Here is a 13,050-nt window from a genome sequence, read left to right as displayed (position 1 = left end):
ACAGTGCTAAATTCTTGAAGATAGGGAAACAGTGTAAAAGTGGCAGGAAATTTCAAAGTCAGTAGTTCTCAATCCTGAAAATGCTAAAGCCCATTGGGAGCTTTCTCCAAAAGTACTAATATCCATGCTACTTCTGTCCATTTATATGTCTGTATGTGTATTTATGAATATGTGTTTATAGTGATAATTATACTTATTTTAAAAAATGTTACCAAAGGGAGAAACTGGGACAAGTGTATATGGAATCTTATTTCTTACAGCTTATTCAAATCTGTAACTGTCTCAGAATTTAAATGTAGAAATGCCATTATAATGGAATGAAAAATACAAAACACATAGAAATGAGTCTGACAAAAGATGTTCAAGACCTGTATGCTGAATATTATAACATACTGATAATAGAAATTCAGGTACACTTCAGTAAATGGAGAGAAAGTCTTATTAATGGACTGGAAATTTTAAAATTGTTAAATTTCACTTCTCTTTTGATTAGGGGAACCAGCATGTCGGTATCAAAATCCTAACCTGCCTTTGCAGGGATGAGGGGTACAAATTGACAAGCTGTTTTAAAAATTTATATGCAAGAGCAGGGACCTAGAATAATCAGATAACTTTGAAAAAGATTATTAATAAAATGGAGAACTCATAAAGCTTTAGTATTTAAGACACTGTTGTATTGGTGACAAGATAGACAACTCATTGAAACAGAATAGACAGTACAGAAATAGACTGTCACATGTATGACTATATAATTTTTGATGAAAGTGCAAGGATAGTTGATTGGAGAAACGATAGTCTTTTCAGTACATGGTGCTGTAGGAATTGGTAGTCTGTACGCAAAAAGATGAACTGTGGTTGAACTCTTGAAAAGACCGAATTCTGTGTGTGTACTTCACATCGTATACAAAAAGTAACACAGAATAGATTATAAACCAAAAAAAAAATCTTAAACTTCTAAAAGAAAATGTAGGAGAACGTCTTCATAGTCTTACACTAGGCAAAGACTTCTTGGCTGTGACTCCAAATACACATAAAAGGAAAAATGATAAATTGGGCCTCAATGAAATTTAAAACTTCTTCAGAAGACACTAGAAGAACATATTTGCAAAGCATAACTGATGAACAACTTTTATCCAGAATATATATGATAAAGGTCTTTCATATTCAGACTATATAAAGAACTCTCAAAACAATTATAAGTAAACAAAGTTATTTCTAAAAATAAAAATATTTGAATAGACACTTCTTAAAATAATGTCCATTCAATAGTCCATTCAATATATCAAAAAATGCTCAACCTCGTTAGGGTAGCGTAAGTTAAAACCACCATGAGATATGTCTATGACTGTTATAACAGCTAAAATGATTAAAACCATACCAAGTATGGTCAAGGATATGGACTCTTATATACTGCTTTATGAGAGTGTAAAATGATACAACCACTTTGAAAGACTGTTTGGCAATTTTTTTTTTTAAGTTTTACACTTAACCATATTATCCAGTGCATTTATTTATAGGTTTATACTCAAGGGAAAAGACAGCATATGACCGTTTAATGACTTATATGAATGTTTGTAGCAGCTTTGTTTGTAACGGCTAGAAACTGGAAACACCCAAATGTTCATCAACAGATCAATGGGATACCACTGAGCAGTAAAAAGCATAGAACTATTGATACACAGACAGCAGCATGCATGAATCTTAAAATAATTATAATGACTGGAAGCCAGATAAAAACAAGTGCAAATTCTATGATTTCTTTTATAGAAGACTTCAGAAATGTGAATTCTAGCAGTAGAAAACATATCAGAGGTCTTGCCTGAGGTGGGGTAAGAAAGGAGGATTACAAAGAGGTAGAAGGAAATTTGGGGGATAATGACTGTGTTCACTCTTGATTTGATGATGGTTATGTGGCTGTATAAACTTCAAATATGTGCATTTTATTGTATGTCAGTTATACCTCAGTAAAGCTGCCAAGTATGTTCTCTTCACATGTATGTCAAATACAAGTTATGGTTATGAGTATTAAGCTTTATCATTTTTCTTCAGGATTAAGTAGTGACAATATGCTGTGTCCTGACTGGTGTTCAAAATATTAGAAAAGAGAAATATACTCATTAAGAGTATTAAGTAATAAAGGTATTTTTGTTTGTTTTTTGAGTACCTAAGAGGTTTTTAAAGAAGCCTCTGTTTTAAAAATATACTATACCTTGCATGTGTGCTCAGTCGTATCCCTTTGGACTTCAGCCCTCCAGGCTGCTCTGTCCATGGGATTCTCCAGTCAAGAATATTGGAGTGGGTTGACGTTTCATCCTCTATCTTGAACTCAGAAATTTCTTAAGAAAAATTAGTCTTTATCTTGAATGCGGGAACTCATACTTTCTTTATATTTAAAATAAAGACTTTTAAAGTACCCTCAGTTTGATGTGTATTGTGCTTTAACTTCATTTTCTAAGTTATATATATCATGTATTTAGAACTTGGTAGTTTAAATAAATGTTTAATGTTGTGTTTCCCTTTCTGGATAGTATGCACTGGAACGGCTGAAGGTCATGTGTGAAGAAGCTTTGTGTAGTAACCTCTCAGTAGAAAATGTTGCTGATACCCTTGTCCTTGCAGATTTGCACAGTGCAGAGCAATTGAAAGCACAAGCCATAGACTTTATTAATAGGTAAGCTGTGCTTGTATTTCAGTGGACATGACACCTTCAACAGTTTTTCACCTGACTTTTTCTTAAGTGTGTTTAAATCTTCAATGCAGGTGCAGTGTACTTCGACAGCTTGGGTGTAAAGATGGGAAAAACTGGAACAGCAAGTAAGATGACATCAGTTTCTGACTTAAAGTTGATCTGCATACATGAAATTAAGTGTTTGTTGCATAGCCTTTTGTTCATCTACAATAAGTATGAATCCAGATATTAATGACATGAAGCAAACTGCAAGTTTAAAAAAAATAATAATTTAACCATGTAGTGGATTCTTGAGGCTATGCTCCCTTGTAGATCAGCTTGTAATGTGAACTGGGATGGACACTGTCTTTTCTTAAGCATATATGTTCACATTAGCATGTAGCTCAGTCCAGGTATTTCAGTGACTACTAGAGACCCTGTGCCTGCCCCTTCAGAAAGCATTTCTAAAAATGTGGGAAGTACTAATTTTATCCTATGAGGAAATGTACCCTCCAGATTTACCTGGGAAGTCTTAATATTTGAATGCCACTGCTTCTTAGGGCAGCCAGGTACCTTGCATCACATCTGCATTAGGTCAATTACCTAGCCTTCCAGAAATGGTAGCAATTTGATCTTTCCCCTGGTAAAACCCTAAGGAGCAGTGTAGTCATGACATCTTTCTAAGCCTGAATCTTCAGAATGACATAAGCATGAGAATTTATTATTCCCTTTTTTCCCCCTTCTTCACTCATATTTAGAGTGACTTTTTTACTCTTTGCAGTTACTCAGAATCAAAACGAGAGTCAGTAGGTTGAAGAATTTGCATCTGCTTTTGATTAGTTTTTGCCTATATACCGTTAAACTCTGTTCTTGGAAATTATCAAAAATTGATGTAAGAAATTAGAAAAAGATTGTGTCAAAGACAAGAAAATGAATGTTTGACTTATGATTCCCTTGCTTTCATCTGTTTTGATAGATTTGAAGTTGGTTAACTGAATTCTTAATAGTTCGTGAATTCTGTTTTCTGAAGGTAAAAATGAGTGAATACTTTTAAAATACTAGCTAGTCTATATATTGGTCAGTGTGTGAAAATGTATTATGGTATGTGTTCCTAGAAAAATGGAATGATAATTTTGTGATGCTTCGTACTTTGCCACATGCAATCTCTAATTTTAGTTTGTAAAAATATTTTACAGTGTCAAAAAATATAAGCTTATTCTGTATCCCATGTAGAAACTATGGTGTACATAGAGACTGTCAATATATACTTGCTGAATTAAATCAATGAAAATATCAGGTATATTAACAATCTCTATGATTCTAAACAGCGAGTTGAAATTATAAACGTGAAAGTACACTGGTAATTTGATGTCAGGCAAATTTTTTAATTGTTATCAGCTAATGTTTAGTTCAGCAAACTAAACTGAATGCCTAGCGTCAGTTTTGTGTCAAGCACTATGCTAAGGTGCTGCATACAGAAACAAGTATGAGGAAAAATCCTTGTTCTTAAGAAATTTATCTAATGACAGAAACACATCCATGCATATTTCATTATAATATGGTAAGTAATGTCATAAAGAAGGGTATGTGCAAGACACAACTAAGGGTGGAGGTTTAGATGTAAAGATGACTGAGCTTTGTCTTAAAATCTGAATAGAAATAAGCAGAACTGAGGAGGAAATAAAAGGCATTGCAGACAGAAAGCATCGCTTGAATCCAGGTATAGATGCATGAAGCAATAGTAGATCATTCATCTGACAGATATGTTTTTCATGCCTTCGTGGAGTTTGTGGTTTAGCAGGAGATATATAGGAACTAAACAAAGTAGTTGAACTAAAGTGTAATAATAGGTAAGGCAGAGCATACCCATCTGAGTATATAGCAAAAGGACCTGACCTAAGTGTCAGAGAAAGTCCTTTTGAAGAATTGTTGTATGAAGACCTGAAGTATTAGTAGGACTTACCTCGGTGAAGAAGAGGGAAGAGGTGGAAAGGTATGTCGCAGAAAAAAAAAAAGATACAGGTGTGCAACGGCTTAAAGATAAGAAAGAACAGTATGGGGACGAGGAGTATGAGAAGCTGGAGAGAAAAGGCAAAAATCAGATCATGGAAGGCCATCTAAATAACATTACTGCTTTTAGACATTATTCAAAGAGGATGGTCATACAGTAAAAGAGTTTAACCTAGAGGAGGATGTGATCAGGTGTTTGTTTTAGCAGCCTCTCCACATGCTTGAGCATGGGGAGGTTGTGGTGGTGGTGGTAATTAAGGAGAATGGTTATAGGTAGGCCAGTTGGAAAGTTATTGAAGGTAGTTCAGGCAAGAGATGAAGGTAAAAATTTGACTTGATTAGTGATAGTGGGGCTAGAAGGAAATAGAAGCATATAATATTTTGAATGGACAGTCTGTAATATTTGTGTATTATTTGGATGGTAGGTAGGTACAAAGGAGAGAAGACAGGAGACAAGCAAGGATAACTAGATTTGTTGCTTGAGTAATTGTGTTAACTCAGAGCGTGTTGTACATCCTTTAACAATAAACAGTTCAGTATTGTTGTTACTGTTATTATTAATATTATACACAGTGCCAAAGCATGAATGGGAGGTAGAAAGCTAGGGGGAAGAACTGGGAAACGTTGTTTCTCATTTCTCTTTCTAAAGAACCTGTGTACTAGCATTGGAGAAGAACAGAAGAAGATCTTTTTAAGGTGTTTATTACTGAGGTAGCATATGGTTTGAGAAGAGCATGATAGGAGAGTAGAAGACAAATTAGGAGACTCTTACAATAATTCAAGCATGAGATGTTGTGGGCCTTACTTGATTCAGGATACCTTTGGGAATTCAAATAGGGCTTTAATGATTGGTTAGAAAGGATGGCATCTAGGGTGACTCCCAGGTTTCCGACTTGAATCACTGGCTGATAGTGGAAGCATTAGCCTATTGGAAATGAGAGAGGAAGAATTTGGGGATTAGACATGTTGAGTTCTTATCCTCATTCTGAAATTTACGGCATTCAAGGCACGTTCAAGTGAAGAAAACAGGTGGTTGGGGACAGACCTTGTGGGAGGCCTAGGACTTAGCAAATCACTGTTTATCATTGTTGAGTATGATAGTTAGAACTGTGAAAGTGGCTGAGATAAGATGGACAGTGCACACTAAAGAAGAGTAGAGGGCAGAACTTGGAACTCCAGAGGAAGCCTGTGTGTAAGAGCTAGAGGAAGGAGCTCTTGGAAGAGTGAGTGTAGAGATGGGGACAGTGGGAGTCGAGCTCTGCAGACCAGAGTCATACACTCCAGGAGCGCCGAACTTGCAGATAAATTGAAAGCTCCAGTCACAACAGAAAACACCAATACGGTGAAGATGATATGTTAGTGAGTTCAAGTGGTGTGAATACATAGGAGACAGAATTTTGAAATCTGTAAATTAAAAAAAAAAATGACAGTGCAACAATGCATTTTGCAAAGTACTCCTTAGTAAACATCTCTTACTTTTATTTTTCAGCCAAGCAGCGGACATAATGGAAACATCCGGGTGGAAGTCCATGATTCATTCTCACCCACATTTGGTAGCAGAAGCCTTCCGAGCATTAGCATCTGCACAGTGTCCACAGTTTGGTATTCCACGAAAGCGGCTAAAACAGTCTTGAAACCCTCCATGAACTGTAGAAAAATGGAATTGACTTTTACTCCTCCAGGTCCAGAAGGATTCTAATACACAAACCATAAGCAAGAGTTGTTTCTGTTGTCTTGTCCACAGAACAGAAGCTGAAAAAGCATATTGCTTGCATTTCAGGTGGATAATTTATGGTTTATTCTTCAGCTTTAAATTAGACTGATTATACTCTAATTCACTTCAAGGCCTTAAATTATCTTCAGTGACTTCTCTTGTTCATATAATACTTTAATTTTTTTATTGTGCCTTGTCATTGTGACCAAGGCTATGCAGGATTGCACTAGCTCCATAATGCAGTAATATTGATAACTGAAGATAGTAAGTTTCAAAAGGATCTTCCATTAGTTTGAGAAAGGCAGATGAATTTTGTAGCGTTTGTCCTGTACTAAAAGTTTAAAACTAGGTTTTCTTTTAAAAAAGCACTTGTGTTGGAGATGACTGGTAATGTTTCTAGTCTAAGTTCTATAAATACAGGAGAAACTGCTTACCTTCAAGGTAAGTTATGGCAATACACTGCTTCAGTTCTAATTTATTTTTCATTTCAGGGGGCAAATATGCAATGAGTTGGCCCAAATTTTTAGTGAAATTTGTGATGTTTGTATGTTAATTGTCCAGCAAACTAAGAGAAGCATAACAAACCTTTACTTGTGTTTCCTTGTGAGTTTATCCAAGTTTACAATGATTGAGAACTGATTGAGGTTAAGATTTCAATAAGAAGAAAGCATGTTTAGTGCTGAATTAATTTTTTTTAATTTATAGTGACCTACATTTACATGAAGAATTCTATATGTTAAAAGTAAGGATGACCAAATATAAATTTAATGACTGGGCCAATTAAGAAGATATATATGCACTTTTAATGTGTAACTTTTATATGCTAAATGGTACTCTTTTTTTTTTTTTCTTTCTTTCTTTTGAGGGAATTGATGTGGTATAATTAATTGTCTTAACTTTTGAAGGAATTTTTTAAGAAAGATGTAGGCAACTGGGATGTTTGTGGTAGATAAGAAAGATATTCCCAATTATAGTTACATTGGTTTGACTTTCAGATATTCATTATTGAATTTACTACTGTTTTATCACACTTCGGAGAAGGCACCTGAACAGGAAATGAATCCTAGACAGTCTACTCTCCTTCTAAAAACAATGAACTGTTATTATTTGAAGACCAAAGGAGAGGACCCTTAGAAATATGTCAGGCTACACTCTGAAACCTTTTTTCCTCCCTAGGTTTCTCCTGTCTGTCTCAGTAACTGTACCAACATTGTGGATGATAATTGAAATAATGCATAATGTGAACAGGATAAACTGTTTATAAACTGCTTTTCACAGGCCAGTTCTTTATCATAAATGAATTTTAGCTTTAAACACATACATATCTTCAGTTTGGTCACAGCAGAGGTCTGTTCTAGTGCATTGTCATGGCGAAGCAGGAGTGATCAGTGTCAAGCGCTGCATCAGATTTCCTCTAACAGTGGTAGTATGCTTCTTAGGCAAGAGTTGTGTTTGACCACAAGGGGAAAAAGTGTGTCACTGGAAAAAAGAATGCATATATCTATATATTTACCTATGTAACTATTCTCCAGATTAAAATTTGTATAATTTGTTTATTTAGTTTTTGAAGTTAGGGCAAAAAGAAAAAAAATGAAGCTAAAGTTTTAAAATAGATATTATTTTTGTTATCTATTAGGTATTTACTGAATCCCAATATGCCAAGAATGATTCATATTTACATTGAACAAACGCTGTCAAATAATCATTTTTATCCACATCAAACTGAAGTTTGAAAAGATGGTGTTTTCAGATATCTTCATTTCTTCTTTTGTAGTTTGAGTCTTTGTTGTATTAAGTTAAATTTAATATTGAAAGACTACCTTGGGATAGAAGAAGGATTCTTACATATGAGTGGACTCTGTCCTATGTAAGAGTATTATAGAGAGTAGAAAACTACGTAAGAGTATTATAAGGAGCAGAAATTCACTTCTTAACTAAACCATAATATTGAGCCTTTTAAATTTACAGTGTGCAGCTTAAAAAACACACACACATACATATACACTTTAAGGATTTGAGATTTTGCCAGGGTCTTAGAAGAAAAAAATTCTCTCAGGCCCTAGAATTTTGTTGTCACATATTAAAAAAATAAATAAATACTGGTGTATCCATTTATATCAAATGCACACAGACGCATTGTGAATTAATTCACTGCTTGAATCTACATTTCTAACCATAGTGACTTCAGTGGTAACATCTATAATGTACATTTCAGCTTACCCTTACTTTTGTGTTTATTGCAAATCTGAAGGGTTTTATTATAAAGATTTTTTTTTTTTTGGTTTGGTAACACATTTTGTACCAAAAATGTCAAACACTGTGCTGTAAGGATATCCACGTTTGTAGAAATGTCCACTTTTCAGATAATATAATGCCTACCAATTATATTAACAGAATCACATGGTAGTTGATTTATTTTTTTTAATTTATTTGTATATTTTTGGTATTGTGGGTTCTTGAGGCAATGTAAAACTGTTCATGTATTCTGAAATGAGTGTTCTAATAGCCTTTTTTTTTTTTTAACTACACACATGGTTTTCAGTAGACACAGATTTTGTTCAAAGCAGTGTTGTTGCCTTTTGAACTAAAGCCTGCTCCTGTTTCCCTTTTGTCACCTAAACAGCTCTTTCTTAGAAAAGTAGTTACTGGTCTTAAACATTACATATTATAAAAGTAACCATTGGAGAACTGTTCTTTAGATTGAGATACAGAAACACTATATTTGTGCCTTTTTCATTTTTTAATTTTAGTGTGTATCGATACTTGGAGCACAAATATGAAGGTGCCATCACATATGGCCTGCCATTGTTACCTCCTTGAATACTCATGTGTCATTGTCTTGAAATAGTAATTGGAGATCCTTGCATGTATTATGTGGTCATTAGGCATGTGTGTGTGCGTGTGTATGTGTGTATATGTATATTTGCTTGGATTTGTGTGTGGTATGTTCAAAAGTGAATTTCTGAAAATAGGACTCAGTTAAATGTTGAAAGTTTAGGTTAGTTGAAATGTATTCCATTTAAATGTGCTTTATTTGGGGGGACAGTTGAGGAAATTATAATTCTCAAAAATGTGACCAATTTACTGCATGATGAAATGTGAAAACAGTGCCTTTTTAGGACATCAGTTTTGAAATTGAGTTTAAAAATATTAATGAAGATCTCTTAAAAATTTGTCATGAACATTATTGTTTTATTTTAAACTAAATTTAAGTTAGAGCTTAAATTGCCAGACATGTAATTAACTAATTTATTTACCCATTTAAGTTTTGTGCATAAATTCAAAATCTAAGCAGAATCTTTGTATGCTTCCTAGTGTTAACTAAAATAGAACACTAGGGACTTCAGTAAGTTGTTTTGTGTAAGTCCAACTCAGCAAGCTTTTCTCAAAGCCAAGTCTGCTTGAAGAGGTGAATTATTCTGAGTTGGATATTCATGCTCTTTGATGGGTAAAATGAAAATATTCAGTGTATTCTTGCAAAACAAGGTGGGTGGGTGGGTTTTAGTGTTTTCAGATTATAAAGACAGCACTTTCAGCACACATAAGAGTATTTTGCAAACCTCTTTTATACAGATTATGAGCTCTACTTTGTTTAAGTGTTAAAATGGAATGATGTAAATTTTAGGTCCAGTTGAACAAATATTGAGTGCCTACCATGCGAGATTTCCTCTTCACTAAGAATGAAATCACCACACCGTGTCTTCTGTTTGCAGTATGTGGACTTTACGTTTGAAAAAGAATTCTTATATTTAAATCTTTTTCTGTTGTTAGAGTTTATCATTGTATACTGTAACCCAGTTAATTTTTGCCTTCAGTTTTTTAGAATGAAAATATAAATTGAGTCCCATTTTTGAAAATAAAAGTCTGCTGAAATTATTTAAAAATTAGTTCTGGGGGGAATTGATTTTCAAGATTCAAATGTATAAAGACACATTGAACTTTTCAGCCTCATTTTTAATCAGCTGATGTCAATGATGAGATACATTTTGTATCTTGTTGCTGAAAATATTTTTTGCATTTCAGCACGTTGAGTTAAAATAAAGTTGTTACTACTTATTCAGAATTATGTGGTTTATTTTGTGTTTATTTGAAAAGTATGAATGATTCTTTTTTCAGATTACTGTGATGCTTTACAAGAAGAGCTATGTGTTTGATGTGGTAACCTTTAGAATTATGCATAGTAATTGTCTTTTCTACATAGGGAGGCTAGTGTTTTTTTGGAACCTCTAAAGACCTGTTCCTTGATCTGGGGATGTTGCATATATATGTGCTTGCTTCCCTAGTGGCTCAGATGGTAAAGAATCTTTGATGCAAGAGACAAGATTCAGTCCCTGGGCAGGGAGGATCCCCTGAAGAAGGGAATGGCAACCCACTCCAGTATTCTTGCCTGAAGAATTCCATGGACAGAAGAGCCTGGTTGGCTACAGTCCACGGGGTCACAAAGAGTCAAGACATGACTGAGCAACTTTCATTTTTCACCACCTTTCTTGAGTGACTTAATGCTCATTTATTATGTAATTTAATGTAGCACTTAAATATTTCCTTTCCCTGAACCTCCTATCCCTTTTTAATTTCAGCTAATTATTTGCTGCTGTCAAAAAGAGCAACTTTGGGACAGCGTATTACTGGACCAGCTTGGTAACAGCAACATAATTAGTGCTTAAAAATTATGGCCAAGACCTTCCTTAGCTATCCAGTGGTTAAGACTCTGCCTTCCAATACAAGGGGCGTGGCTTCTCTCCCCGGTGAGGAAACTAGGATCCCATATACCACAAAATGTGGCCAAAAATTTACATACAAACATATACACATATATGGCCAAAGTGACAGAAATGTACAGTGAAAAGTCTGTATACTCAACACACACATACACCCACACTGAATTATCCTTAAAATAATACTAGGGTTGAAACACTTAAATATTACCTATACAGCTACAGTAAGATAGGACAAGTGGTCATATGACCTCCCTTATTCTGCAGCAATTGGCCCCCTTCTTGCTTTACTTTAGAACACTTGAATGTTGTGTTTTCCTCATTCTATCACCTCATTCTTTTCTAAGAGAAGACTGGTATTTGCTTTGATCACTGTTTTTAGATAGAAGACATTAATAGAGGCATTTACATTATTGCTACCTTCTTAATTCTGTGCTGAGGTTTGCATGCATCTGCAGTGGATAGTGGCAAAGGAGCTTGTCATCCCTGTTATGAGTACTTCATTTCCCCTTCTCCCTCCATCTCTTGCTCTCTCCCCTTAATTCCCATTTTTAAAGGAGCCAGGTATACTTCTGTCCAGTCTGTAACATCAGAGCCAAACGATTCCTCTGGTATCTAATCTCTTGTCCAAATTCAGACCTGGCTTTAATGGGTAGGTGCAAAGAAAAACATTGCAGGATTTAGGATAGCAACTGCAGCATGTACACACGCACAAAAGCAACCACTGTCATGAAGACTGAAATTGCCAACAGCAGGTTTTTAGAATGTGTACTTTATAAATGCCCGAAGTATGTGGGGGTCATTTGAAAATTTTGCAAGCATAAGAAAACTTGAAAGAGGCATGCAATTGAAAAAGCCTAGGAGCCTGGGTTTCCCAGGTGGCTCAGTGGTGAATCTGCCTGCCAATGCGGGAGATGTGGGTTCCATCCTTGGGTTGGGAAGATCCCCTGGTTTAGGAAATGGCGACCAGCTCCATTATTCTTGCCTGGAGAATTTCACGGACAGAGGAGCCTGGTGGTTTCCAGTCCATGGGGTCGCAAAGAGTCAGACATGACTGAGCATGCACACAACTGACTTTCTAAAGGACTAGGTAGTAATATTTTACTCACTGGCCATGCCATTGCAATGTGAAAGCACCCATAGATGTAAACCCAAGGTGACTTCCATTAGAACTATACAAAAGCTGGCAGGGGGCTGGATTTGACTTCTGTGCTATAGTTTGCTGATTTCAGAAATTTGAGAAGAGCAGAGGAGTTCTGGAATAGCAAATGTGAAGGAAAACCCTGATGGCCCACTTGAAATTAGAGCGGCCATGACTTTACAGGGAAGGAGTTTGCATAATTGATTCAAAAATAATTGGAATAGAAGGAGTGATTAATGTTTCTAACAAAAGTAGTGTGAGTAAGCAAAGCAATAAATTTAAATAAAATTTAAAATGTGTTTCTTAGGCAATACTTTTTAAGTGAAAAAAATTTTGAACAAGACTTCTTAGCTGTTTAGTAATTCACTTCTAAAGTTAACACAAATTATACAGGGGCAGTGTATTAACATAGTACCCAAGCACAGGAAATGCTGAAAAGTGATCAAAAGTATTTCAAGTGTAGGAAGTTGAGGCTTAAAAGGATTGGCCATGAGTATTAAACTGTTAGGAGGAAGTCTGAGCAATTGTAACATTGTTTACAAATACCATACTGCAGTCCATGGGGTAGACTGAGCCTGCCCAGCTGAGCTGAGCTGAGCTGAACTGAACTTACAAATATAAACATTAAAGTTGACCCACAGCCCTACAGAAGGTCCTCCTTCCCTTCCCTCACTGATGAACCCTGGCTGGTTCACAAATATAAAATGTAAAACATGATGGTGATCACTTATTGTAAGTAGGAAACTAGATGAGAGGAACAAGGGGCTGGAATTGGGAAATAAAAGTGCAAAATTCTTCTATA

General features: G+C 35.2%; 1 protein-coding gene across 10 annotated transcripts in view; it reads left to right on the top strand.

The window, feature by feature from the left end:
• The window catches only part of SPOPL (speckle type BTB/POZ protein like), a 52,880-nt gene extending 42,425 nt beyond the window's left edge, over positions 1-10,455 (top strand). For 7 of the 10 annotated variants that reach the window (XM_069574428.1, XM_069574432.1, XM_069574425.1 and 4 more), the window contains 3 exons: positions 2,529-2,671; positions 2,761-2,814; positions 6,168-10,455. In XM_069574428.1, the coding sequence (XP_069430529.1) occupies positions 2,529-2,671; positions 2,761-2,814; positions 6,168-6,312 (342 nt within the window). In that variant the 3' untranslated portion in view covers positions 6,313-10,455. The remainder of the gene's footprint in view (positions 1-2,528; positions 2,672-2,760; positions 2,815-6,167) is intronic. The other 3 variants (XM_069574430.1, XM_069574427.1, XM_069574431.1) reach the window with 1 other exon arrangement.
• The last annotated feature ends 2,595 nt before the right edge of the window (positions 10,456-13,050 follow it).

This window comes from Ovis canadensis, chromosome 2 (genome assembly GCF_042477335.2).
Source record: "Ovis canadensis isolate MfBH-ARS-UI-01 breed Bighorn chromosome 2, ARS-UI_OviCan_v2, whole genome shotgun sequence".
Lineage (NCBI taxonomy): Eukaryota > Metazoa > Chordata > Mammalia > Artiodactyla > Bovidae > Ovis > Ovis canadensis.
Note: the sequence above shows the minus strand (reverse complement) of the source record. Positions and strands in the feature narration are given on the sequence as shown.